At 37.7% G+C, this 26942-nt stretch overlaps 1 protein-coding gene, 1 long non-coding RNA gene and 3 pseudogenes across 6 annotated transcripts; 3 read left to right on the top strand and 2 right to left on the bottom strand.

Moving 5' to 3' along the window:
• Positions 1-931: 931 nt before the first annotated feature.
• LOC137714885 (uncharacterized) lies at positions 932-5108 on the bottom strand. 2 transcript variants are annotated; one of them, XR_015960414.1, is made up of 3 exons: positions 4961-5108; positions 2636-4864; positions 932-1216 (listed from the first exon to the last, which is right to left on the bottom strand). It is a non-coding gene; the product is annotated as an uncharacterized LOC137714885 (long non-coding RNA). The 2 variants fall into 2 exon arrangements; XR_011065480.2 differs by lacking the exon at positions 932-1216 and having other exon boundaries at positions 3639-4110; positions 4639-4864.
• Positions 5109-5394: 286 nt separating this feature from the next.
• On the top strand, positions 5395-6730 carry LOC137714884 (calvin cycle protein CP12-1, chloroplastic). The gene is made up of 2 exons (XM_068454044.2): positions 5395-5888; positions 6495-6730. Exon 1 carries the CDS (start codon positions 5457-5459, stop codon positions 5844-5846), a length of 390 nt encoding a protein of 129 aa, XP_068310145.1. The 5' UTR covers positions 5395-5456; the 3' UTR covers positions 5847-5888; positions 6495-6730.
• Positions 6731-7278: 548 nt separating this feature from the next.
• LOC137714883 (bZIP transcription factor 53 pseudogene) lies at positions 7279-8520 on the bottom strand (annotated as a pseudogene). The gene has a single exon (XR_015960413.1). The product of XR_015960413.1 is annotated as a bZIP transcription factor 53 pseudogene (transcript).
• A 6123-nt stretch (positions 8521-14643) lies between these two features.
• Positions 14644-19973, top strand: LOC137714679 (vacuolar protein sorting-associated protein 51 homolog; annotated as a pseudogene). The gene is made up of 14 exons (XR_015960272.1): positions 14644-14986; positions 15478-15631; positions 15743-15803; positions 15924-16031; positions 16133-16231; positions 16341-16418; positions 17229-17306; positions 17640-17780; positions 18441-18512; positions 18643-18693; positions 18842-19050; positions 19131-19243; positions 19363-19556; positions 19690-19973. The product of XR_015960272.1 is annotated as a vacuolar protein sorting-associated protein 51 homolog (transcript).
• LOC137714680 (DNA replication licensing factor MCM7-like) lies at positions 19819-26766 on the top strand (annotated as a pseudogene). Its single transcript, XR_015960271.1, has 16 exons — positions 19819-19823; positions 20527-20690; positions 20801-20872; positions 21028-21083; positions 21203-21426; positions 21828-22011; positions 22257-22379; positions 22481-22570; positions 22767-22909; positions 23197-23367; positions 23779-23977; positions 24368-24540; positions 24717-24920; positions 25139-25304; positions 25864-26085; positions 26309-26766. The product of XR_015960271.1 is annotated as a DNA replication licensing factor MCM7-like (transcript).
• Positions 26767-26942: the final 176 nt, after the last annotated feature.

The following is a 26942-nucleotide window of genomic DNA, read 5'->3' as shown; positions in this document are numbered from 1 at the left end:
AGAGAATGATATAATATTTTGTTCTGATGAGTGGTGCTCTAAATGAGTTTGATAGCAATGTTTTTTGTCTCAGGGAGAATGGCCTGGTAATATTTATTAAATCTTGAACTCGACCCAATCTATCGGTTGATGTGGAGCAAGAAAAAGAGTTTCTGCTAGAAGCAAATGATTTATGCGAATGTACCGATTCGCAAGATCTTCTTGCTGGTCGATCAAAATTAATTTTTACCGTACCATCAAAATATTGTTCAACATTGTCAAGATTGACAAGGCTGTTTTGTATAGCTACCGACTTACTTTCGTTGATTAAACACCAATCTGAAGTAGACTGATGTCCGACCACTTAATGGTTCTGGAAACTTTTATGTTTGCATTTTCTTGGGCTGTTTGAATTAAAAGAGTGTGATCTCGTTGACTTTTGGTTAAAACTTGAAAATTCATATTTGTGCCAGTGACTTTGTAATAAACTCTGTAAATAAGTGCTAAAGGTTGTGTTCCTTCTAAGACTTGGTATCCAGAAGTTTTGATATTAAGTATGAGTACTTTCAGCATATGTGGATCTGAAAGGCTTATAGTAAGGTCTGGAAAACAATCAAAATGGATAGGTCCGTTGGAAAGACTGGATTTAATCATTCCAAGTATACTATCACTGAAGCCAGTGAATATAGCATCTCGGAGGCACAAAAGAATAGAAGTATTAAGACATTTTCTTGTTAGTGGTTTAACAGCAATTTGAACTAAACCAATATGAATATAGTTATGACCATCTTTCCTATGAGATTTAATTTGTTCGGGAGAAAATAATTGACAAGTCTCATGTTCTTTACTAAGAGCATAAGTCTTCTCAACTGTTTTAACGTGATGTTTAGATTTAAAAGAGGTCAAAGACCATTTTTTCTTGTAAATATTTTTGCTTGAAATTTTTGGAATATTCCAATCACCAAAATCAATACTTTCATCAGTTTGAAAATCAAGTTTTCGTTCTTCATTTATAATGTCTGGTATAGTTCCTAAGTTGGATCTAGAGCTAGTGCTGGCCATTGAATTAGATCTAAACAATCTACTCATGAAAAACACAAATCAATATGCTATATGCAAATCTTAAATGATTCACCTTCCTCGTGTGTCTAAACCCTTTCCCCGCTCATGCCTCTCCTCGGGCCTTACTGTTTGGACCACGCCTTACTGTTTGGTTGAGAGTTTGAAGAACTGAGGACTGAAAAATAAGAAATTGCAGATAAGATAAAGAGATGTGAATACAAGAATATATATATATATATATATATATATATATATGTTAGGCCAGCCAGCTGGTTGAAGATGACGAGCCGGTTGGCCATTTTTCGTCCAGTGGGCTAGAGGGTCGAAGATAGCCCTAAAACCGTCTCCAACCAAGGACTAGACCAAAAAACTCATGGGCCCCACTGGAAAAAAAAAAGGGCAAAAGGGACAACCAGCTGGCTAGCCCAATTTCTTTTTTTTTTCCCAGCCTACTTTTTTTTTTTTTTTTTGAAGTTTTTTTTTTTTTAATTTCTAATTTTTTTCCTACATCATTTCTCATATATTTTTCACCATTTCATACCATCTTACCTCATTTTATTTCAATTCTTCACATTCCATACCATAGTCCTTCGGTCCTCGGTTGGAGATGGTAAGAAATATGTCCCTGCACTATTCATTAAAATATTAATTTCTTGGAGGGCCAAAGGGCTAAAACATCTCCAACCGAAGGCTGGCCAGAGGGCTTCTTTTAGCCTTATGGCCCTCCAAGAAATTAATATTTTAATGAACATAGCAAAGCCATATTTCTTACTATCTCCAACTGATGGCCAAATGGCCAAACATAATTTATTATTTAAATTTAAAAACTACAACTAAAATTTAAAAACTACAATTTATATATTTCAAGTCAAATGTGAGAGGTTTTATTTAGAGTATTAAAAAAAAAAAAAAAAAAAAAAAAAAAAAAAAAAAAAAAGAGGAAGTAGAAAAATTAAAGGAAGTGGGGAGTCCCACATTGGCTGTGAGAGAGGAAGTATTAAAAAACAAATGGAAGTGGGTAGGAGTCCCACATCGGCTGTGGAAGGGATTTGAGCAAGCTTCCAAGCCTATAAAAATAACACCTAAACATACTTTATGGGCCTATAATTAAATATTTTAAAAAAATTTGGCCCCAAAAATAAAAAAAATTTAAATAACAATAACTGATGTCAGCTAGCCGTTAGTTTCAAATTTAGACCATCTCCAACTGAAGGGTCCAAAGGGTCAAAGGACCGAAAATAGTCTGAAAACCGTCTACAACCGAGTGGTAGGCCAAAGAGCTCGTGGGCCCCATATGACAAAAAATGGCCTAGAGGGCCAACCGGCTGGCCATCTTAAACTAGCCAACCAGCCCGCTGGCTAGCCCATTTTGTTTTGTTTTTTCCTTCTTATCTTTTCCATTTGTCCAGCCCAGTTTCTTTTTTTTTTTTTTTTTTTTTGTTCTTTCAGCCCACTTTAGGGCTTTCAGGCCACTTTAGGTTTAGGGTTTAGGAACTTTTTTGGTCCCAACCCACTTTTTCTTTTTTCTTTTTTTAATTCTAATTTTTTCCTACACCATTTATCACATATTTTTCACCATTCCATATTGTCTTACCTTATTTTATTCAATTTTTCACATTCCATACTATAGCCTTTGGTCTTCGGTTGGAGATGGTTTTTGGTGACAGGGCTAAAACAAGCCATCTGGGCAGCCTTCGGTTAGAGATGGCCTTAGACCATCTCCAACCGAAGGGTCCAAAGAGCCGAAAATAGCCTGAAAACCATCTCCAACCAAGGGCTAGGTCAAAGGGCTCGTGGGCTGCACAGAATCTGAAAGGGTCAACCGGCTGGCCACTTTCAGCCAGCCAGCCCACTGGCTAGCCCAATTTCAAATTTTTGTCCATTGCCCAACCCACTTTAGGGTTTAGGGCTTAGTTTTTTTTTTTTTTTATATAGTCCCAGCCCACTTTTTGTTTTTATGCCCAACAACCTTTTTTTTTTTTTTTTTTTTAATTTTTCCTACACCATTTTTCACATATGTTTCACTATTCCATAATATATTACCTCATTTTATTTCAATTCTTCACATTCTATACTATAGCCTTTTAGCGTTGGTGATGATTTTTTGTAACAGGGCTAAAACAAACCCTATTACTATTTGGCCCTCAGTTGGAGATGGTAATTAAGGAATATGGCCATACATTGTTCATTAAAATATTAATTTCTTGGAGGGCCAGAGGGCTAAAACGAGTTATATGGCTAGCCTTCGGTTGGAGATAATCTAATGGCCTGGCCCGAGGCTAGTTGGCTGACTCATTTGAGCTAGTCGGTTGGCCCTTTGGCCCTTTTTTATCCACGGCCCACTAGCCCTTTGGCCTATCCCTCGGTTGGAAATGATTTTCGGGCTATTTTCGCCCATCTGGCCTTCTAGAACCTTTGGTTAGAGATGGTCTTTACTGAAGGCTGGCCAGATGGCTTGTTTTAGGCCTCTGACCTTCTAAGAAATTAATATTTTAATGAATAGTTCATGGTCATATTCCTTACCAGCTCCAATTGAGGGCCAAAGGGTTATAGCATGAAATGTGAATAATTGAAATAAAATGAGGTAAGATTGTATGGAAGAGTGAAAATTATGTGAAAAATAGTGTATGAAAAAAAAATAGAAATTTAGAAAAAAAAAAAAAAAAAAAAAGGCTACTAGGCATAAAAACAAAAAGTGGGCTGGGACCATAAAAATGAAAAAAAAAAAAAAAAAAAAAAAACTAAGGCTTAAACCCTAAAGTGGGTTGGGCAATGGAAAAGAACAATAAAACAAAAAAAACAAAAAAAGAAATTGGGCTAGCCAGCAGGCTGGTTGGCTGGCTAAAAGTAGTCAGCCAGTCGGCCCTTTGGCCCTTTCAGATTTCGTGGGGCCCACGAGCTCTTTAGCGTTGCCCTTGGTTGGAGAAGATTTTCGTCCTATTTTCGCCCTCCTGGCTCTCTGGACCCTTCGGTTGGAAATGGTCTAAGTTGCTAACCTATAGCAGCTAGAGTTGTCTAGTATAACTCCAAATTCATCTTCTTTCTTCTTTCCGCTACCTTCAGCTTGGTCTGCAAAAACTACTTCTGGTTCAGAATGTTCTAGCTTCAAACTTGCTAGGTCTTCTTCTATACAACTTAAATCTGTAAAGCTATTATCTGGAAAATTATATCCGTCTCCATCTAGATATTTCTAACTTGGTTCATACTCTTATATGTATGATCAGGCGGTTTGATTTTAGCATCTATTCCTCTAAGTGATTCCATCGTTCCATATAAATCTGTGATGGTTTTATCAAATTTAACCTGCATGTAATGTATAGATTCTGCAAGTCTTTATATTTTCAAGCTTTTCTAGTCTTAAAGCTAGACTCACAAAAAATTGGTCCATTTGTTCTTTAGTGGCTAAAGTGTTTACCATTCCGTTTATATCTGGAAATTCAGCACTCTCATTTCTTTTAACAATTTTCTTTATAACAGAAATTTGTTGTTCTAACTCAGTAAATCTTTTGATGCTTATATCATGTTTAGAATTTACTTTTAGACTAGCAATTTGTTGCTGAATCCTATAAGTCATACAGCCAACAAAATTTAACTGACCTGTCACGCTGATATTTCCCAGATCCATACCTGGTACTTCGTGAGGGTAATGCCATGAAAATTGTGCGTCCTTACAAAAACTGCACAACTTTTTACGAAGGTAAGTATCTCTTTCATCCAGAGGTCTTTCCGAAGAGAAGATCTTCTTCAGAACTTCCTTAAACGCAACAAAAGTCGTAGATTAAGATCAGGAATATTATATCCTCCTGGACCATAACGTCTTCACCTGAAATACAGCCGTCAGGTGCAGGTAAACACACTCTAGGACCTCTAGGATTAAGATAAGAAATTAACGTCATTTCCCATTGTATTTAAAAATTACCTCACTGTTTGTTATTGAAATTGAAATTGTACTGGACTCGGGGATCTCGATCTCAAAGCCGGCTGAAAGAAGGTTTCAGGAATAAGCTTCTTGCTCCATCATCAACTGATGATTTGAAATGAGAAGAGAAGGCTTATAAAGGCCTTCACCGAGAAGGCATCTTTACCGACACTCACACATGGCCACTTAGACTGGTGGACCATGACTCGTACAAAAATAATTGAGAGGCCCTCTCAATTATTCAACAAAATACAATAAATAAAGAAAAAGTGGTTCAGAACACTGAGAACCCCAAAAAGAAAACTAAAATGCATTCCATGTTCAAAAGTGTGATTTTTTTCCCGTAAAATATCTCAAGTGTTTCCGACGTGGAAGTAGATGATTGGCTGTGATATGATAAGAAGTGTGCGATCCTGAACCGTTGGAAACACCAATTAAACCTCATGCTCGTAATCACCTCACCACTTCGAAACCAGAAAGAAAGAGAGAAGGAGAAATGGCAACCACCAGTACAGTCGCCGGAGTGAGCCTCTCCACCCCAAGGGCAGTGTTGTCAAAAGCAACAGAGGCACCGAGGGCATTTCAATCACTCAACATCCCCACCTGGAGAAGCTACTCTTCCGTTGGCCGCCGCATGACCATGGTAAGGCCAGTAAGCGCAGCACCAGATAAACTGTCGGAAAAGGTGGCGGAAAGCATCAAGAGCGCCGAGGAGAAGTGCTCGGACGACCCGGCAAGCGGGGAGTGCGTGGCGGCGTGGGACGAGGTGGAGGAGCTGAGCGCCGCCGCCAGCCACAAACGTGACAACCAGAAAAGTTCCGACCCCCTGGAGACATTCTGTAACGACAACCCCGAAACCGACGAGTGCCGTACTTACGACAGCTGATCGATGGATCTCAATCTACCTATGCCTTGGCCCGGCTTTGAGGTTGTCGTGTTTTAGATTTCACAGTACTTTCTCTGTCTCTGTTTATGTTAATTAAGATGGACTAAAAGCTGTTGTTGGGATATTGTCATGAAAAACCTACTTTGGAATGTTTTTTATAATTATTTTGCATGATGATATGATACAGTAGCATGTTATAATATATATGTTTAACATAAATTGGTGATTACTTTATCAGCTTCCAAATATTATAAAGAAGCTTTGCCTTTATTACTATTTGAATCTCATATTTCATTTGTGGAAAGGGATTTTAATTGCATTTTAAAATAGAATTGTTATTGCCATTCCAAAAATCTTATTCCACACTCCAAACTTTATATATTTGGAAAAAAAAAAATACACTTGTGAGGAGTGTAGAGTTAGATTTTTGAAATGTCAATAACAATTCCCTTTTAAAAATATTGATCTTGTCAATTATCAATTAAATACTGGACGTATTATCGAAGGGCCGGGTATAAGTAATGAATCGGGAACTTAGAATAGGGAAAATAAGAAAAAAGAACCGGAACGATTAGTTCTCAGGTTGGTCCAATTCTTGATGTCCAGGTATTTTGTCATGGATTTTTGATAATCTGATTTTATATGCAGGGGGAATTAGGAATTGAAATGATTGCCATGCTCATATTTTAGTAAACACCAGAAAATTAAGAATTCGAAGTCTCCCAGTTCTTATACTGTGTAAGTAAGCATGATTTAAAGTTGTATTCAATAGTTCACTACAGTAAGCCAAAATGATTGACAATCTATTGTCAAACTCATTACAAATATATATGTACTACTTGTTTTTATGAGAAAAAAACTTGCACGATACGAGTGCACTATTACGTGGTTTTCTGTGCAAGGACATGTGTTAGGTTTTTTTATTATATATCATTGTGTTGTTGGTAAGAAACGCGATGATGAATGGAATTAAACATAAGGCCTATCTATGTAGAGACTTGGTTGTGCAACTAGACCAACTGTTCGTGCGCAACGCGTGGATGAATCATAGGTGATTGGGGCGGTGACTGGTACATCATGCATAGCATGTGGGAGTTGTGGGACAACCCTCCCCCAGTTTCCGGTTTTCTGTTGCTTTTGCTTGGGACTTTGTCCAAGCTCATTGGGAGGTTCATTATTTTTCACTAAACACACGTTAACTATAATATTAATATGAAGTGTGGTTTAATCTTATGATTATGTAGGCTGTGTGCTTAAAAAATCGATGGCAGACGTGAATTAGATCAATTAGCCGTATCAATCTTGATTAATAGGCTGTGCCCCTTGTACTCGAGTGCAAGTTTGTATCACCGGAGTGTAGTTTCGAATATCATCTTAAAAATATAGATAATCAAACCTATTATGGAGGTTAAGCGTTTGGGAACAATTTCAATTACCAACAAAAAGAGCAACTCTGCACATTCCACAGCTAACAAGCACCACAAACATTTGATTTATACAGACAAAATGAACAACATTGTACACACGGTTCGGTTCCAAGTTCCAACAGCAAACCCAAATGTACTGCTAATCCATCATGAAACAAGCTTGTGCAAAGACACTGACTACAACAACTATTAATTAAAGACACCAAAAACAACTGAGGCTAACATCAACCCAACAACTAAAATCGAAATCAAAAGACGAACACCACCAAAACACTGACAGACAGAAGCGATGAAGATCGTCATCAAATGAAGAACATGCCGGACGAGGCCGGGATGGGCTGCGACGGGTAGGGGCGCTGCCATGGCTTAAGCAGAGGATCATGCATCTCGGGGATGTCGACCGAGAAGCCGCTGACCTCTTCGAATATATGAAGGACCGAGTTTAACGACTGCAGTCGATCGGTGAGCTCCATTGCTTGAGCTCTCAGCACATTGTTTGCAGACTCTATCTCATTGTAGCTCCGCTCCCTGGCATCGACTGTCTGCCGAACCTGATTGTTCGACATCTCCAGACGGGTGATCTCAGTCGTCAAATCATCAATCTGCTTCTGCTTCTTCATCCTCGAACGCCTCGCGGATTCGCGGTTGGACAGCATCCTCTTCCTCTTCTTCTCATCCACCGTCGCGGACCCGTCGGATCCTGAGCTAGATTGGCGCTGAACCAAAGACATTTCTTCCTTTCTTCGGGTAATTTACCCAAGAATTGCAAAAATTAGGAATTGATGTTTGTTACCTAAATTAGATTAGGGTTGAAAGAATTGGGGCGAAAATAAAATTAGGATTGGGATTCGAATTGGAGGCAAGGAATTGATGCGATTAATTCATGAGAAAACGTAGAACCAGTAGAGGAAGACAACGGAGAACGAGTGGAGCAGACGGATACGATACATAATGTCATAGAAAGACTAGACCCATTGATTTAGATTTCTACGAACCCAGAGTTTCCAGGCCCCCAAATCAGATCCGATCGAATTGGATTTCAAGAACCTCAAAAAAAAACCCAAAGTTGAACCTCAGATCTAGAATCCGATCAGAGATTTCGGATCTAACGAAGGAGAAGCAAGCGGAAATGAAAATCTAGAGACAGAGAGAGAGAAAAGGGGGGAAGAGGACTTATCTGAAAGGCAAACGCGCGGCGGAGAAAAATAGGCGAAATGAGACAGAAGGAGAAAGAAGGTTTAGTAAGGCGTGGGAATGGGCTTTTATAGCAGGAGATGGGAGGGTTTGGTGGGTGTAGAAAATAATAAATTAATGACTTTTTTAAATAATAACGAGTGCTAAATGCTAATTTGGTGCGTCATGGCTGACGTCAATGGCGTGGATGGCTAAGACGTTAAAAAATTATAATAGGATGAACCTAGAAAAAGAAAAATATTCTTTTGTTTCTCTTGTCCATTAAATTGTTTATCATTTAAATCACAAAAGGAAAGTTCTCCTTTATTCAGTAAAATTATCTTTTTTTTTTCGTAGTTAAATGGTTACAATTAAATTACGTAAACATCTTGTATTGATTTTTTTGTAAAAAAAATATATAAAGTGTAAGAGGAGAGAAGAAGAAGAGGGATTTAAAGAGGAGAGAATCCTATGAGAGGGATTTAAAGAGGAGAGAATCCGACTCCAATTTGGTCACCCTTATTTAAGAGAGAGTAAAATTATCTCCCCTCTTATTCTTATCTCATTCTCTCCCCTCCTCTCACATATTCACTATTAAAAAATTAACATAAAACATTAACGTGGTTTAATCGTAATCGTTCAAATAGAAGAAAAAATAAAAGAAAAATGAGACTAGAAAGAAAGAGAATCTTACTCCATTTAAGGGTACTAAAATTTAGTGATGCGCAAGACTAGACCATTCTGAAACTTATAATACGCATTGCGTATTCAAATTGAATTTTTATTTGTCTTTGTGCATACATATTTCTCTCTTAGGAAATAAAATTCCAGTTATCAAATTAGGACAACTAATATACTTGAATAACGGATTTCTTCCATTAAGGTCACCGGATCAAGTGATCCGGAGCTTTGAAATTTCATCCAATAGTAAATAATTATTATAGCTTTTAAGGGGTCAAAACAGTTGAGCCGTTGGATGAAATTTCAAAGGTCCGGATCATTTGATCTGGTGGTCTTGATAGAAGAAATCTGAATATGATCTCCCCTTTTATTTCCAAGTAAAAAAAAAATAGAGTATGATTCTCTCCCTTCTTATTTTCATCTCCTTCTCTCCCCTCCTCTCACATATTGTTTTTTGTCTTATTGTCTTTATAAAAAAATCAATATAAGATGTTGACGTGGTTAAACCGTAACCGTTCAAATACGAGAGCAGGGAAGGGAATAGAGATTAAGAGGGAAGATAATCTTTCTAAAAAAAAATATAGAGACTTGGAAAAAAGGAAAGATTATATCGACGCGGTCCCAGTCTCATTCAAGCAATCATTTTGTTTTGCCTTTGGCCATTTGCCTTTATGGAAGATCTCTTGAAATATTAGCCTAATGGAGCGTAATAATATATATATATATATAAGTACAGTGCAAGGACAGCTCATTTTTGCTGACGCACCTTGCCATTAATTGCACGGTGAAAAAAGGTAGTTGTACGCACCATGGCATTATGCTCTGAACGTTAGAGCACTTCTAGCGTGTGCTCTCCCCCGAGGGACAGGGCGGTGAACAGTGGCAGAGAGCCCGAGCAACCAAGTCCAGCGTGTGCTGGCGATGGAGCCCGAAGGCAACGTGATGTGGGCTGACGTCAGCCATAATATAAAATTAATAAAAATATTAAATATTAATAAAAAAATTAAAAAATTGTAAAATCCAGGCTTCGAACTCAACGGCTCTCGCCGGAGTTCGTCGTCGAGGTTGATGAACACCCACATACAAATGGCAGAGATCCTCCTCCTCCGCCGCAACTGCCGCCGCACCCCACACCGCCTTAGCTCCCATGCACTCGCAATCCTCCTCCTTCCACTGGCGCGCCCAAATCGCACGATTTGTGATTTGTTTTCTGGGGACAGAGGAGAGAGAGAGAAAGTTTGGTTAGAGAGCGGGGAAGATCGGGACCGTTGATGGAGGCTTAGGTGGGTGGGATGGTAAAGATGGAGGAAGAGAGGCGGTGGTGGGGTGGTGAAGATGGAGGAAGAGATGAGGAGGGGTTGGGTGCGTTGGGGGGTTGTTGGGGGGGGGGGACACGGGTTGAAAAGAAAATGTTTGGGCTTTTGGAAAGGTGCCAACGCACCATGTGAAAGAGTAGAAGAAGAAAAATAATAATAATAAAAAAAGGTTTTGGATTGGGATCACCATGTGAAAAGAAAAAAATAAAAATAATAAAAATAATTTTTTAATAAAAAATGGTACAATGAGACCGATTAAAAATTATATCCAAAATTACAAATAAAATTATTTTGTATTATTTAAAAAAAACTAATATTTTATTACTTATTGTCATGGTTATTCAAGTACAACGGTAGAGATGCAAAAGGTAGTTATTGTTTATTAAGGACAGTTACTGTTCACTAGGTGAATTAAATAGTGAATAGCCTGGGGAAGGGTTTCCCACGGTGGAAGTGCTCTTAAAGAAGGCAGGAACTTTCTCCTTTTCTATCATTTTATTTTCAATTGTTTTATTTTTCATGCATTTGCTTCTCAATTGGTTTTTTGTCACATCCCGACCCGGAGCGGATCACTTTCCCGGGCCCGCTCCACCACCGTAGCACGATATTGTCCGCTTTGGGCTTACCATTCCCTCACGGTTTTGTTTTTGTGAACTCACGAGCAACTTCCCAATGGGTCACCCATCATGGGATTGCTCTAGTCCTCTTCTCGCTTAACTTCGAAGTTCCTACGAAACCCGAAACCAGTGAGCTCCCAAAAGGCCTTGTGCTAGGTAGAGATGTGAATATACATATAAGGATCACTCCCTTGGGCGATGTGGGATGTCACAATCCACCCCCCTCAGGGGCCCGACGTCCTCATCGGCACACCACGGCCAGGGTTAGGCTCTGATACCAAATTGTCATATCCCGGCCCGGGCCGGATCCGGGCCCGACTCCATCACCGTAGCACGATATTGTCCGCTTTGGGCTTACCATTCCCTCACGGTTTTGTTTTTGGGAACTCACGAGCAACTTCCCAGTGGGTTACCCATCATGGGATTGCTCTAGCCCCCTTCTCGCTTAACTTCGGAGTTCCTACGGAACCCGAAGCCAGTGAGCTCCCAAAATGCCTCGTGCTAGGTAGGGATGAGAATATACATATAAGGATCACTCCCCTAGGCGATGTGGGATGTCGCATTTTTTATGAGTAATGTTAGGAAGACTAAATTTAAAAATAAAATTTACAAATTAAATAATGTGTCATCAATAGGAAATGAGCACGCTTACGACTTATCAACGTTTAAGTAATAATTCAATCATTAACTTTCATATCATTTAGTTTACAAAATTTAATCTACAAATTTAATTTCCCTAGCATTACTTTTTTCTTATTTACACATTTGGTTTTCAATTATTTTATTTTAGGGAATAGCAATTTTCTCTTTTGGTGAGGAAACATGTTATCTTTCTTATTCTAATGTTTTTATAACAAGAAAATGTTAGGTTTTATTATCGCTAAAGATAAATTTGAACTACATTATTGTAGCTCGTATATTATGAGGCCTAACCCACTCTTCAACTCTCTTAGTGTAGAAAATGTCGTTCGTTCGTTCAAAATAAAAAACAAGCAAATGTTTCCATTTGCTAATAAAATTGTTTTTACAAGTCGTATGTTATTAGGTCTCGCCACCAAAGAGACTATCAATAACATTTTTCCACCAACTACTTGTTACCGTTGGCTTATTTTTAGCTACACTTATTAAAACTTAATTTCAATCTCGCTTTTCTCCTTCAAACTCAAAGTCACAACTTTCGTCTCTTAAACTCGATTTTGATCCCATTTTAATCCCTATAACTCAAAATTTGCCACTTTGTTTCCTAAATCTCGATTTTGATCTCACTTGCATCTATTAGCAAAATGACCATTAACACTTGTTTTTACATAGGCTATTGATAATACTTTTGCACGCAACATCGATTACTATTTTTGCATGCAACATTGATTATTGTTTCTATACATTTTTGTACATACTATCATCAACCATTGTACCCCACTATCGTGTATTATGTATGAAGGGAGTGGAACAAATATAAATTCAAGAACTTGTGTCAACTCGATGAGGTGGTTCTCAACTCTATTAAGTACTGGTTTGGTACTAAGGTGATTTTATAAAAAGTGGGTATAAAAAAAAAAGCTAAACTCAAAAAGGTGTTTAGTAAACACTTAAAAACAGCTTATTTTCACAGTTTTTGGTAAAAAAACCTGAAAACGTGAAGCAACAAAAATGAGCTTATTCTCACAGTATAGCAGAAGCAGTTTTTTTCAAAGCACAATATTACCAAACCAGCCCTAAGTCCACTAACTTGAAGGTCGATCATTCTACTACTATTGAGTCTATTTAACGAAAATGGAATATCCCCACATATAATTAGTTTTTGTTGTTGCTTCTTTGGTGCAACTTTATTGGCATTTTTTTCTTCCGATGGTTGAATTTGTTTGTTGATTGTTTGTAAAGTTTTTCCTTTGCAATATATTTTATTTTATTTTAGTTTTTCAAAATGAAAAAGGATGTGAAGGTAAAACAACTTTTACTTGGTGTGAAAGATAAGCAACTTAGTTTGACAAAAAAAGAAGAAGAAGATAAACAACTTATTTTATACATGAACAAATGACCATGGTCATTGTCTAAACCAATAAGGTCAAGACAACTTCAAAATTAATCAATTTAACATATACACTTTATACAACACACAAATTGTATAAAAATGACGTTATAACAATCGTTTATTTGTATCGTTAGTGTTAAAATCTTGTATAAGACATTATGGGCTTACTGGCCTTAGATAAACAATTGACTTTTTACTCTTTGGGCTCGGCTCTGCTATAGCTCGGCCCTGCAAATTGCCATGGCCCATGTTAGTGATATTTGACAAAACCTTTCTATTAATAAAAACAAGGTTCTAAAAAACGCTAGACGCTAGTCGGGCGGCGGGCTGGCGCCTAGGCGGATTTAGGTAAATTTCTTGTATATCTTGTAAATAAGTGCATATTGACACTTAAAAAAAATTAAACTTGTATGAAATCCATGGATAAGATAATAAAAGAATAATAAAATGCAAAAAGAGTATTCAACAAGTCCAAAATTTAAAAACACATTAAGCATATCTATCATAGAACCATAGTGAGGAGTATTGTAGGATGACACATATACAATAAATTCCCAATTGCAAGCCACACAAAATGCAAAATAGGAGGAAAAATAAGGAAATATAGTAATGTAGATAGGATTTTTTCTTAATTAAAAAAAAAATAAAAAAATAAAATAAAAAAAACCTCCTAGCCTCCTAGCCACCTAACACTGCCTAGAGCTGCCTAGGGCCGCCTAGCCCACCTAGTGCCTAGCCTGCCTAGGACCGCCTCACCCACCTAGCCGCCGCTTAGAGCTCACCCGATTATTCCAACCGATTTGCAAGAAAACGCCTCGGGTCACCACTGTCTAGCACATAGGCCGTTTTTTAGAACATTGAATAAAACATTGTAGTTCAAGTGGTTAATAAGATATACTAGTGCACTCAATGTCCTAGATTCGAGTCCTCCACTATCGCTTTGTCTCAACAACCGAAAACTCACATAACAAAACAAATCAACTTAGTCGTCTTCATTTTGGTAACTAACAATTATCAAATATCTTACTTATAACATGGTTTCAAAATTAGTGAAAGTTTTGAATGAAATCATGTTGCTTATATCTAAACGAGTGATATATCCAAACAAATATACAGAGAAGGAGGCTCAAGAGTCAAATCGATTCTTTAGTGTTCCCAATGGTTTTAGGAAAAAAATAGTGAGAGTTATGAGGTGATTGTGTTAGAATGTTCAAAATAACCACGATAAGTTAGAGCATAGAAGAAAAAGTCGTAATTATAATTACTTTCTCTAATCTTCTTCAAGCCATGGTAAAGCAAATCAATGCTAAGGAAATTCTTTCAAAATTGATTCTTCATGAATTCTTTGTCACGTCAGAGTTTAACTTCAATTTTCATGCAAACCTTAAAAATATGAAATGACAAAAAATACATGAAAAGTCTCAATTTTAAATGAATCACTGAACATTTCTCGAAGATAATTATAGAACTTGTCATTTCTTAAAAATTTGCGAGTAGTAATAAAAACTGATAAAATTTCATTACAAGGGTGTGTAAGGGTTCAAATACTCAAAGGTCTAAAACTACGGACACTGACCTCTACGTCGGCGTTTAACAAAATCATAACTGTATCCCTGTAACAAAATTTCGGTTGCATTCCAGCAGCGCCAATTCTCGGATCACAGAGACTGAAGGTTGAGGAAGAAGAAGAAGAAGAAGAAGAAGAAACGTAGAAATGGAGGTGAACGACGTGCCGCTGGACTACAAGGCGAAGAGGATGAGAGATTTGCTGTCGAGCTTCTACTCCCCTGACCCTTCGCTGCTTTCTTCCAACTCTAAGTCCTCGTCCAAGTACGCCACTCTCGACGCCATCAACTCCACCTCCTTCGATCCCGACCAGTAAATGCATCTCCTCGTACGATCCCCAACTCTTATCTTTTACCAAATACATGATTGATTCAGCTGTTTTGTTTACTTAATTTTGGGACAATCGTAATCGTTACTGGTAACTAGGGCAGGTTTAGGGTTGAATTGGAAGGCCGTGTCTGGAAATTTATGTATATTTACGTCGTAGCTAAGTTTGTAGAGGTGAAAAATGGAATTAGTGGCTGCTCAAAAAAATGTCATCAAGTTTTTTTGAATTGAGCTGGCAATTTTGTGGAGTGGAACGAACCATTGGTTTTCGTGGCAGAATTGGAGACGGGCATTTGGTTCAGAATCAGGGTAGAGGACTTTGTAGGAATGTTGTTGATTTCATATGGTGATGTATGTTTTCTCAGATAAGTTGATTGTGCGTGATTTGTGGCATTTGTATATTGAATGATCATAATACGCTGATTTTGTTATCAAATATGAGGCAGAAATTCGAACTTTGAATCAGCATTGCGAGTTTTATGAACTTTGCAGGTACACAAGTCAAACTTGGAAGGGCTTCTACAGATACTTTGGTTCAGAGACATGTTCAAATGGCTGCTGAGATAAAGAATCTTGATACTGACTTACAAATGTTAGTATACGAGAACTACAACAAGTTTATTAGCGCGACAGATACTATTAAACAGTAACTCTTTATTTTTTTTTACGTATATGTCTATATTTACATGTTGACGAAATTTCTGTTACCCACATTATCATTTATCATGTTTCAGCTTGTAGATAATGTAACCAAGAGTCTCTTATAATATTCTGGTCTTGTGGGGATGGAGGCAAATATGGAACAGCTCCTCCAGAAGGTACTTCCAATTGTTTCTACTTTAACTAAGGCTCGCTCAAGCTATGTTTTTGTTTTCAGAGGAAAAAGAAGGAAAAAAGGAGTGTAATAGTAGCTTACTTCACATTGACAATGATTGCAGATAATGTCTGTGCAATCTAGAAGTGATGGGGTCAACACTTCTCTTTTTGAGAAGAGGGAACACATAGAAAAGTTGCATCGCACACGCAACCTTCTTCGTAAAGTTCAGGTTGGCGAGCAATATATGTGTGACTTCATGACACTTCAGTTTTAATTTCGGTGTCTGGCCTTGTGGGTTACTTAAATTTCTTTTTTTTTGTGGAACGGCAGTTCATCTATGATCTACCTGCTAGGCTCGGGAAGTGTATCAAATCAGAAGCATATGCTGATGCGGTCAAATTTTATACAGGAGCAATACCAATATTTAAGGTAATTTCTATCTCCTATGATCTTTTGCATTCGGGACCAGAGTTTACCTTTGTGTGGAGTTTTATTTACATTGTGTCTTGTTTCTTTGTGGTTGGGCTCTCACAATTAGGCATATGGAGACTCCTCATTCCAGGATTGTAAGCGAGCATCTGAAGAAGCTGTGACCATAATTATCAAGAATTCGCAAGTTTATCCTTTTTTCTTTCTCTTTCTTTCCATTTTATAATATGGCGAGACTGGTTTTTCTCTCTACCCAGACCTAACAAGAAACAAGTAGATGTCTTATCCTTACTTCCTTCGCAACGTTTCTCTCGGGGGTTCTTGTTAAGTTTTTGCAGTCGAGGTAGTAATTTTTAGTTGGATGGTGTCATAGTTTATATGTTTAGGGGCATATAATATATAACTCCATTTGCTTTAATACATGGATAGGCGTTATGCAGTTTTTGGTGGAAGTTTTAGCATCAATATTGGTAAAGGATTATGCAGTATGTTAGGATTGTGCCTATATCTCGGACATAGGATTAGTTTTAAGATGTAACATTCAGGTATTGCCATGTAATATCTTTTCATGAAGGGCCACTGCTTGAAACGTGTGGGAAACATTCCCTTGGATGAATACAATGTTTCAGTAATATGATGCATGTGTCGTCCTAAAATAAGCTCTCCGAGCTCTTGGGATTGCTGTGAGTCATGTGAGTGAGATGTTCATGCTCATGAGTTAGCTGTATTCTATTAGATGAAGTAAAAGTTGTGAATCAAGGCATGACATTTTTCACTAGCTATCAAGCTATTTCTTATTAGCCATTTATTGTGTATCTGTGTCGTATTACTGTACTTTCTTAAGCATACTTTAACAAAAGAATGGACATTCACCATCTGAGATGTTGTTAAAGTTAATGTTTAAAATCATAATTTCATGCCGAATAGCTTACTGACTGCAACTGGATGTGTTCTGTTGGAAAACTTGTCTTATGATTTTCCAAATTATTCTTTTCAGGGAAAGCTGTTCTCAGATTCTGAATCTATGCAAGTAAGAGCTGAGGCTGCTGTGCTTCTTAAGCAATTGGATTTCCCAGTCTGTACTGCGCTTTTATTTAAGTTTGCCATTTAGATTACATATTACCGTGTTAACACATCATGGCTTTAACTATAGAAAACGTATTCAATATTATACTGTTACAGTTAAATTGTGTGAACAATACTCACAGGAAATTGGTAGACATTTCAAAAATAGGTTATCCTGTTTTTTTGTTCTTCAAGTCCTAATGTATTTTAAATTTCGTAGTAAGTGAAGGCATAGATGTGGACATTTTTTGTTCACAAGAAGAATCTCAACAAAGAAAATGCATTGAAAAGAAAATTCCAATAATCTTTTATCGCCCGATGACATATTGCCTGCATTTGGCAGGTTGAATGCTTAAAGGTGAGGTTGCTTGAGAAGTTAGAACAATTTGTTGCTGGCCTTCAGCTTAAGATAGAAGATATAAGCAATGCTTCACTGGATTCTAATGATCCTTCCACTGACACAGTTCCTTCTACTGCACATGAGGTGAGTCTCTGACAGTGGACTAGTGTAGCATCATTTTGGTTTGTTATCTTTGGCAAGTTGTGTGTGACGACTTGAATTGATTCGTAGTTAACAATAAACTCACTGCATGAAGTATGCATCTTAAAATTGTTGGAGAGTGATTATTTACACCTTCAAAGATATTAGATCCAAGCGAGAGAAGCAGGTTAAATTTAGATGAACATAGTACTTGTACTAAAAATTTCTATTCAACTTAAATAGGCATTAAGGTTTCCCCCTTGTGCTTCACGATTACTCTCTGCTCGGTTACATATGCTCTCCCTCTTTCTCTTTGATGTCTGTAACTTATAACTGCACTGATGAATCACTGACTTATTTGCACCCAATTTAGACTTCTGTTCGTGAGTTTGCGGAGTATGCTTACGGAATGTAGACAGAAATCACTGAGCAATACATAAAGACAGAAATCTGGTCAGCAGATATACTAGGAGTTCTTCGTAAGTATGACCAATGTGCTAGTACACCATCCTTAACACTGCTCTTCATCTACCCCTCCTTTAACAAATGGAGATTGTAACACTATGATCAAACCACTTTTATTGGGCTACCATGATCACACCACTTTTATCTATTATGCAGACAAAAGTTTGATAACAAAATGTTTTGATCTTCTCTTTTCAGTACATAAATATGAGAACTCAGCGGATATCAGTTCTCTTAAAGAAGAGGTTTACAACACCAAATTGGGTCCAGGTACACTTTTTGTTAGGCAATATTTGAATAATAGGAAGTATATCATGTGCACTAAACTATTAAGAAAGGATTAAACTTACTACCATGTAAGTTCTTTTTAATTTGTCTATATTGTTCAACATTTTTGCAGCACAAGGAACCCCGCGAAGTTCATATGTTTGTTGATTTATTTCTTCAAGAGGTGAGTACATAATTTGTTTCCCCCTGCCATTTAATACTCTCTTGGAATAAGAGTCAAGTTGGGAGAACTCGCTTGGTACCTTGTTTGTTAAATCTATTATTTGTTGTCAGCTGCTCTGCACAATTCATTCCTTTCTTTCCTGTGTTAGTTGGAAGCAATTAGAAGTGAAGTTAAGCAAATTTTGCCCCAAGGCATTTGCAGGCATCGCCGGGCTGACAGCAACGGTAGCACTGCCTCATCTCGGAAAGATTAAGTCGGTCAAACACCCAGAGGGCTAGAAGCCAGCTGTTGGAAACCCATCTGGCAAAACTTTTTAAGCAAAAAGTTGAAATATTTACGAAAGTTGATTTTACGCAGGTAATGAACTAGTTGTTGCTTGAACCTGTATTGGTACTGGTTTAGGAACAACATGAACTGACTGTGCTTGCAAATTGCAGGAGTCGGTGGTAACGACCTTGGTAAAACTTTGCCTTAAAAGCTTGCAAGAATTTGTCAGACTCCAAACTTTTAATAGGAGCGGATTCCAGCAAATTCAGTTGGATATACAGTTCCTAAGGACTCTATATAGAAAATAGTCTTGGCTCTCCATCCTGAACCTCTTAACTTCATATAGCTTCTCCATCTTAGTTCATATCTATTTTATTGGCGCCAACTTTTGAATGGTTGAGGCCTGAAATCTCCTTCACCTCTCTCCATAAATAATCGGTTTGGACTTGTTTCTGTCGAGCAGGTGATTGTTGCAGCAGCTGAGCGTTGTCTTGACCCAATTCCTTTAGAGCCCGCCATCTTGGACAAACTTACACAATTGAAGTTGGCTAAGACCAGGGAACAGAAGCCAATCTCTCCCTAGCGATTGTCTCGAGGTACAGAAAATTTTTGCGACCTTTCATTGCATGGTACCATGCTTTATTCTTTAGAACTTGCCTTTAGTTTCTTATTTGATTCTTTGATTTAAGTGAGATGTATTTCTGAAGAGAGTGATTTTTCTTGTTACAGCTAGTTTGACAGAGGCAAGATGATTTGGCTCTGGAATATCATCCTCCGCATCCGGAAGTGCTTCAATGCTGCAGTTGAACGGGCGCAAATTCTTTGAATTGCATTCTCATCGTGCACTCCACTCGGAAAATGAAGTATTTTGGTATAGAGTCCATTGTTTTGTGAAATTACGAAGAATTCCCTTTGCTTGAAATGACACTCTATTTCCTCCCCATTTTGTACGTGACATGACGGTTTGGTAACCGAATACGACGATGATATCAATGAACACAAATTTCTTTAAACTTGAGACCAATTCTTGAGACCAGAGAATTGTTAGTATGAAACTTTTCCTTGAAGCTTTTTTAGAAGCGCCATTTCCTCAAAATTTCCTTGACAAGAGATGTAGTGCTTGTTTAGAACTGTTTTTAAAATGACTGGAAGTGCTTTTAGAGAAAATGTTTTTGTATTTCAAAAGCACTTAAAGAGCTTCTTGCAAGAAGCACTAGTTATGCGCTTCTTACATTAAGTACTAAAGTGTTTTTTCATGATTCACTTGCATTTGTTCTAAATTGGTTTCAAAAGCATTTTCACAAAAAAAAACGCTTTCAGAAAATTTAAACCCACTTTCAGAAAATTTAAACCCACTTTCAAAAGCTTTCCGGATATTGTTGAATATATAATACAAGGCAAGTCCGAATTGCTCGTAAACAAACACAAGACAACTCAAATTATAAAATATCATGTTCTTCTTGACTCTCATCTCTATGCAATAAGTCGGTTGAACCGATTACTTGGAGCTTGGGCCCACCCTCTAATGGGCCTTCTTTTACGGCCTTGGCCCAGCTCATTGTAAAGAAATTACCCTCCCCTTACTTTTCCCGCCAAAACCCTCGCCTCTCCGTCATTTGTCTCCAAATCTGAGCTCTCATTTACTTTTCAGTCTCTGTATGTGCGTGACTGCCCCTTTCTCTCTTGCTCTCCCTCTCTCTCCAAGGACATCGACTTCAGCGCTGAAAAAGGTCAGTTTTCGTCTACCTCTCTCTCTCTCTCTCTCTCTCTCTCTCTCTCTCTCTCCCCTCCGTCAATACTCAATTTAATATTTGTTATTTTTCATTTTTATTTTTGACAGAGCTCGCCAAGGATTTTCTTTCCAACTTTCCCGATTCGAATGGCGAACCCAAATACATGCGCATCCTTTTGAGTATCCCTCTTCTTCTTTACCACATTTTCTTGTAAGCTTTGATAGTACGGTCTGAAAACCCTAATAGACCGTTGGATTGAATGCCGGATTCATTTTTTCTGAATTATTGGACTATAAAGCAGCAATATCTAAATATTTTTTTACTTTTCAGCAAGAAGTTGCAAACCGCAAATTTCGAGCTATCCAGATTGATATTGAGGACTTGTTTAGTGTAAGTTCCACCTATGCCTTTTGGGATTTTGTTGCAAAGGCCTAATTATCATTATTATTATTTGTGAATGAGTTGTTGATTTTCTTATACGAAATCATTTGTTAATTTGTGTTATGCAGTACGCAGAATGGGATGAAGAATTCCGCAATTGAGTTCAAGAAAATACTCGGCGTTATATTGGTATTTTTGCTGATGCTATTGATGAGCTTATGCCGGAGCCCGCAGAGGCATTTACAGATGATGATCATGACATACTCATGACTCAGAGGTCTGATGATGTACCAGAGAATATGGATGGTCCGGATCCACACCAGAAGATGCCACCAGAAATCAAGCGCTACTTGTGAGTTCAAAGCAAAATCCTAATTCCGGTTGTGCTTGTTTGAATGCAATTTCGGTCTGAATGTGTGAATTCACTGAATTGTGTGGTCATACTGATACACCTCCTGTTTTGGGTTTAACTTTTGTGCTTAGTAGTTTGTTATTCATGACTCATTAGTAAATGAACGTCGATTTTCTTATAGGTATTAGCTAGTTTGGTTTGCAGTATATGTATTGAAAATATGCTGGTACGATGTAAGTTCAACAGAGGTTTATCTCAGATTAAAATTGGTAACTTACTTTTTCATCTATTCCATGTCTTCGGTTGTAGTTTATTAATAGGTTTCATATGCTTCAACTTCCATTGTAGCGAAGCTTTCTGTGATGTTTGAATTTACTAGTGTTTTTTCGTATGTATTATAGTGAAGTTTACATAAGAGCATCTTCAAGTGGAAAGTCGAAGCCATATGCAATCAGGGAGGTCAAGGCTTCACATATTGGTCAGCTTGTAAGGATATCAGGTATTGTGACGCGGTGTTCAGATGTTAAGCCATTGATGCAGGTAGCTGTCTATACATGTGAAGAATGTGGTTTTGAGATTTACCAGGTACTTAGACACAATCCTTATGTTCAGCCATTTGATTGCCAATAAGCCATAATACAGTTTGGCTATTCAGCGTATTTTGAAACATTTGTTGCTTGCTACAAACCTGTACATACTCAACATATTTCAAACCTTCTTATTTCTCTCCCTTTTGGAGTATAATTTATTCAATGCCACTGCGCCTATACATGTGCCTGTTTCTTTAAAGCCACTTTTGTTGACTCATGAATTCTTTTTGTGCCTAACAGGAAGTAACTGCTCGAGTCTTTATGCCACTTTTTGAATGCCCATCCAGGCGTTGTATAACAAATAGAACAAAGGGGAACCTTATTCTTCAACTCAGGGCATCAAAGTTCTTGAAATTTCAGGAGGTACTTTATGCCGATTTAGTCACAATTATTTAATAACACGGGGACAGCTGTATTAGAATGTTTATCATCCACTTCTGAGATATAGTTAGGTTCAATTTCAGGCAAAGATACAAGAGTTGGCTGAAGATGTTCCAAAAGGCCATATTCCACGGACAATGACCGTTCACTTCCGGGGTGAACTCACAAGAAAGGTTGAATAGTTCTATGTTAATTATCATAAAGTATTTTAAACTTAAACTTACAGATTTGAATGAATCCCTTGCAATGGGGTAGACAGGGGGGTTTCCGCTTCACATGATTGCAGGAAGTGATGACATCCTGCTTCTACTTAACTGATTATAACTATTTTCTATAAATTTGCACGTGCCTCTTCCTCAACACCATTAGGTAGCTCCGGGTGATGTTGTGAAACTATCTGGGATTTTTCTTCCTATTCCTTACACTGGTTTCAGAGCAATGCGGGCTGGCTTAGTTGCCGATACTTACTTAGAAGCCATGTCCATCACACATACTAAGAAAAAATATGAAGAGTAAGCCACTATTCCATGTTCAGTACAATTTTGTCATTGGTTTATGCATTTCGTTTATCAGTTCTCAGTCGACAAAACCATCTATACTTGTGTAATTGACTAAATTACTTTTCATACAAATCTTGTACCATATATTGTTCCCATCTTTTCTACTCTTAACATCGAGTTTATCTGGTGCTTGTGGTACCATTTTTGCTAAACTTATTGTTCTTTTTACCTACCTTGATAAACCTCTTTAATTCTTAGGTGAAAAAAGGTGTTGTGTACTAACTTGAGTTATGCCACAGTTATGAACTTATAGGAGATGAGGAAGAACAAGTTGCACGTTTGGCTGAGGATGGTAACATATATGAGAAGCTGGCTCGATCTTTGGCACCTGAAATATACGGGCATGAAGATATCAAAAAGGCTCTGCTTCTGCTCCTAGTGGGCGCTTCTCACAGAAAGCTAAAAGATGGAATGGAGTTAAGTTCTCAACGTTACCAGATGCCATCTGACTCAATTACACATTGTTAAATTGAATTTTGCTTATCCTTCTGAGAATTTTTATTCACAAGATTATGGATATCATTTGGATGTATCCTCTACATTGAAGTGAAAGATCAGCAGTCCTCCCTTCTTCCTTCCCTCTATTGCAGCTTCTTGACCTGGCACTTACATGTCCTGGTCACTGGTTAATGGTTATGTAAATTGAGCTCCAGTTTGCAATTTGTCTTCTTCCTGTATAAGATGGAATTCCCAAGCCAAATGTTCTATTTTTAGGATAATTTCCAAGCTCATGTCATGCCTGTGATAAAGTAGACTGGTCATAGCATGTTTTATCATTTGCACGATAGGACCACAAGAGGTCATAATATATTCTCCTTCAAAATGCAGATTAGAGGAGATTTACATATTTGTCTGATGGGTGATCCTGGAGTTGCAAAGAGCCAGCTTCTCAAACACATTATTAATGTAGCACCCAGGGGAGTCTATACAACTGGCAAAGGAAGCAGTGGAGTTGGTCTAAATGCTGCTGTTCAGAAAGATCCCGTCACAAATGAAATGTTCCTGGAAGGAGGAGCATTGGTTAGATACATATGCTCCTTTCAGTTGTATAATATATGTGTGTGTGTGTATATATATATATATTTATCTAAGTTTATTTTTCCATGTTATATGAGTGGAAGAGCATACAAAGTTACAAAATACTTGCCGAATATATGCATAATACTCGAGAGTTCTTAATGTTAAACTTTTATTGCATCATACCAGTGTGTGCCTTTGATGCAGAAGCAATAGCTGGAAAGTGAAGAGGGGAAGTAAAACCTAGCCAGTTTTCAGGAGTCAATCCATAACCAATTCACTTTATAATCCCTAATTAGATCAGATTCCCCATAATTCTTTATTAGGCTTTCTATATGGTTATTTTTTTAGTGTTTCTGGGTGTTGAATTGTGGAAGTATTAACTCATTTCAGGTGCTAGCGGATATGGGAATATGTGCAATTGATGAGTTTGATAAGATGGATGAATTAGATCGTACAGCCATACATGAAGTTATGGAGCAGCAGACTGTCAGCATTGCCAAGGCTGGGATCACTACGTCTTTGAATGCAAGAACTGCTGTTCTTGCTGCAGCTAATCCAGCATGGTAAAAATCTTTCTACTTATTTTTAATCTGGTTCATATAGTGCATTACTCCTTGTCACTTCTCTTCTAAATCATATTGCTCTAATTATGTGGTGCCTTTTCCACTGCTGGCAGCTAACCTTCTGTGTAAAATCTGTGCAAACTCTTACTGTAGTTGTTCTATATATATTCTTGAAGGGGGAGATATGACTTATGTAGAACTCCTGCTGAAAACATTAATCTTCCACCGGCCCTTTTGTCAAGATTTGATCTTTTATGGTTAATCCTGGATCGAGCAGATATGGATAGTGATCTTGAGATGGCTAGGCATGTTGTCTATGTTCATCAGAATAAAGAATCTCCGGCTCTTGGCTTCACTCCACTTGAGCCATCTGTTATTCGGTAAATTTCACATCACTTTTACCATGGAAAGCTCAGCAGTACTGATTTCAGGAACTTCTCTTTTGTTTTAGTCTTTCTATTGATCACTTTTCCATGCAAACAAGTATGATTTCTCTGTATAAAACTTGTAATTTGTAAAACTATCTAAATCCTTATTTTCAAGTCTGCTGATTAGTGGTACTTTCTGATAAGATCCTTTCTTTTATGACTTTCTTCAGGGCATATATTTCTGCAGTGAGAAGATTGTCTCCTTCAGTCCCACAGGAACTTGAGGAGTATATTGCTAGTGCCTACTCTAGCATTCGGCAAGAAGAAGCTAAATCGAATGCACCCCATTCCTATACAACTGTGAGAACTCTGCTCAGCATTCTTCGAATATCAGCTGTAAGTCCTGCCTTTCATTTTTTCATTTAAATAAATGTGGTTCTGCAAATATATGCTGTGTATCACAATAGAATGAGACGGCAATAAATGATACAACAATATATACAGAGCATCAAAGTTGACTGAGGTGGCAAAATTGATGGTTTCTAGCCATCTACATAGGCATAGGGTTTGGGTTCTGCCATCTTCATCAGGCAGAGGGAAAGCCACCCAATTTAAGAGTGTTACGACCTAAATGGTGCGTATTTAAGCGGAACCTTTCTGTGTATGGAGTGGGTCAGATGTTTAGGTTGGAATTGTAAAAAGGTAATATGTAGGAGTATTGTTTGTACCATCTTTTACCCATTTGATGGGTTGCTCAAGAAACTGCGTCCATAAGTAGAGGAAGAATTATCTAGCATGGAAATCTAGTATGCTTTTTTGGGTATTATAGATAAATAGATTTTCTTGGTTTGTTGGATGGGTTGCTTGAAATTGCTCATCCGGAGAAGGAAGCAATAGATTTTATACTTTACAGGGTGTGTTGATCACGCAACAAACAAACTACTTTCGCTTACAGGCAATAGCAAGACTCCGACATTCTGAAACTGTGGCTCAATCTGATGTGGATGAAGCATCAAGGCTGATGCATATGTCGAACTTCTCTTTGTACTCAGATGATTGCCAGAAATCTGGTCTGGATCCTATTGGAGATATCTATTCAATTTTGCGAGATGAGTCTGAGACAACGGGCAAGCAGGATGTGAGCTATGCACATGCACTGAATCTGATTTCTAGGAAGGTTAGTTTTTGCAACTCAACTTTAAGCATCTCGTGATCGATGTTCAGAAAAATGATTGAATGCCAACCTATATAAGTGGATCTAATGCCGAAAGTCCAACTGCACTGCTTATCATGTCAAACAACTAGTACAAAACTTGAAAGTGAAAAATATAATTATATAATCATGTTCGAACTTCTATCTATTTTGTCTTAAGCCTTGTGGAATGTTTGCTTTGGAACAGGGATACAGTGAAGCCCAACTGAAACAATGTTTAGAGGAATACGCAAACATAAATGTGTGGCAGATTAATCCCATTTCTTTTGACATCCGATTCATTGATGCCATTTGAAAGATCAGTGAGTGGGAAGCCACTCAACTCGGGAAATAACATGTTTCTATTGAAGGTCGTTTCGAGCTTTTCTTGGGAGTACATCATTGGTTGCTTCATCAACCGTAGCAGCGCCATCTGCCAAGATTTGTCTCCATTTACCTTGATGAACCTAGGTTTCATTTACTCTTTTGTTGTAGCTCGGACTGTTTAGAGCTTAGCTTGAGTAGATAAGATTATTCGACATGGCATGCCATCGTTGCAGAACTGTATTGGGAGTCTGATTAGATCGGTTAGCTGAAATGAATGGAGCTGAAGTGTAGTACTTCGTTTGTATTTTGATATTGATGTATTAGGATTTTTTTTCTTTCTTTTATGTTTCGTAAATTACAAATACAATGTGCATACATGAGATTTGCTAATGCTCCTTCACACGTATAAATCTTAATAGATATTAAGTAGATTCAGTGATAGACGATAGGGTTTGTCATGCACAGGTTGGATTTGAAAAATGAGGTATCAACCGTGCGCATTGATGAGATTAGAA

Source organism: Pyrus communis, chromosome 3 (genome assembly GCF_041283825.1).
Source record: "Pyrus communis isolate YQ-2024b chromosome 3, ASM4128382v1, whole genome shotgun sequence".
Classification (NCBI taxonomy): domain Eukaryota; kingdom Viridiplantae; phylum Streptophyta; class Magnoliopsida; order Rosales; family Rosaceae; genus Pyrus; species Pyrus communis.
Note: the sequence above shows the minus strand (reverse complement) of the source record. Positions and strands in the feature narration are given on the sequence as shown.

What these genes read in the sequence shown, in the direction of transcription:
- LOC137714884 (XM_068454044.2), top strand. Translation starts at nt 5,457, where the DNA reads ATGGCAACCACCAGTACAGTCGCCGGAGTGAGCCTCTCCACCCCAAGG.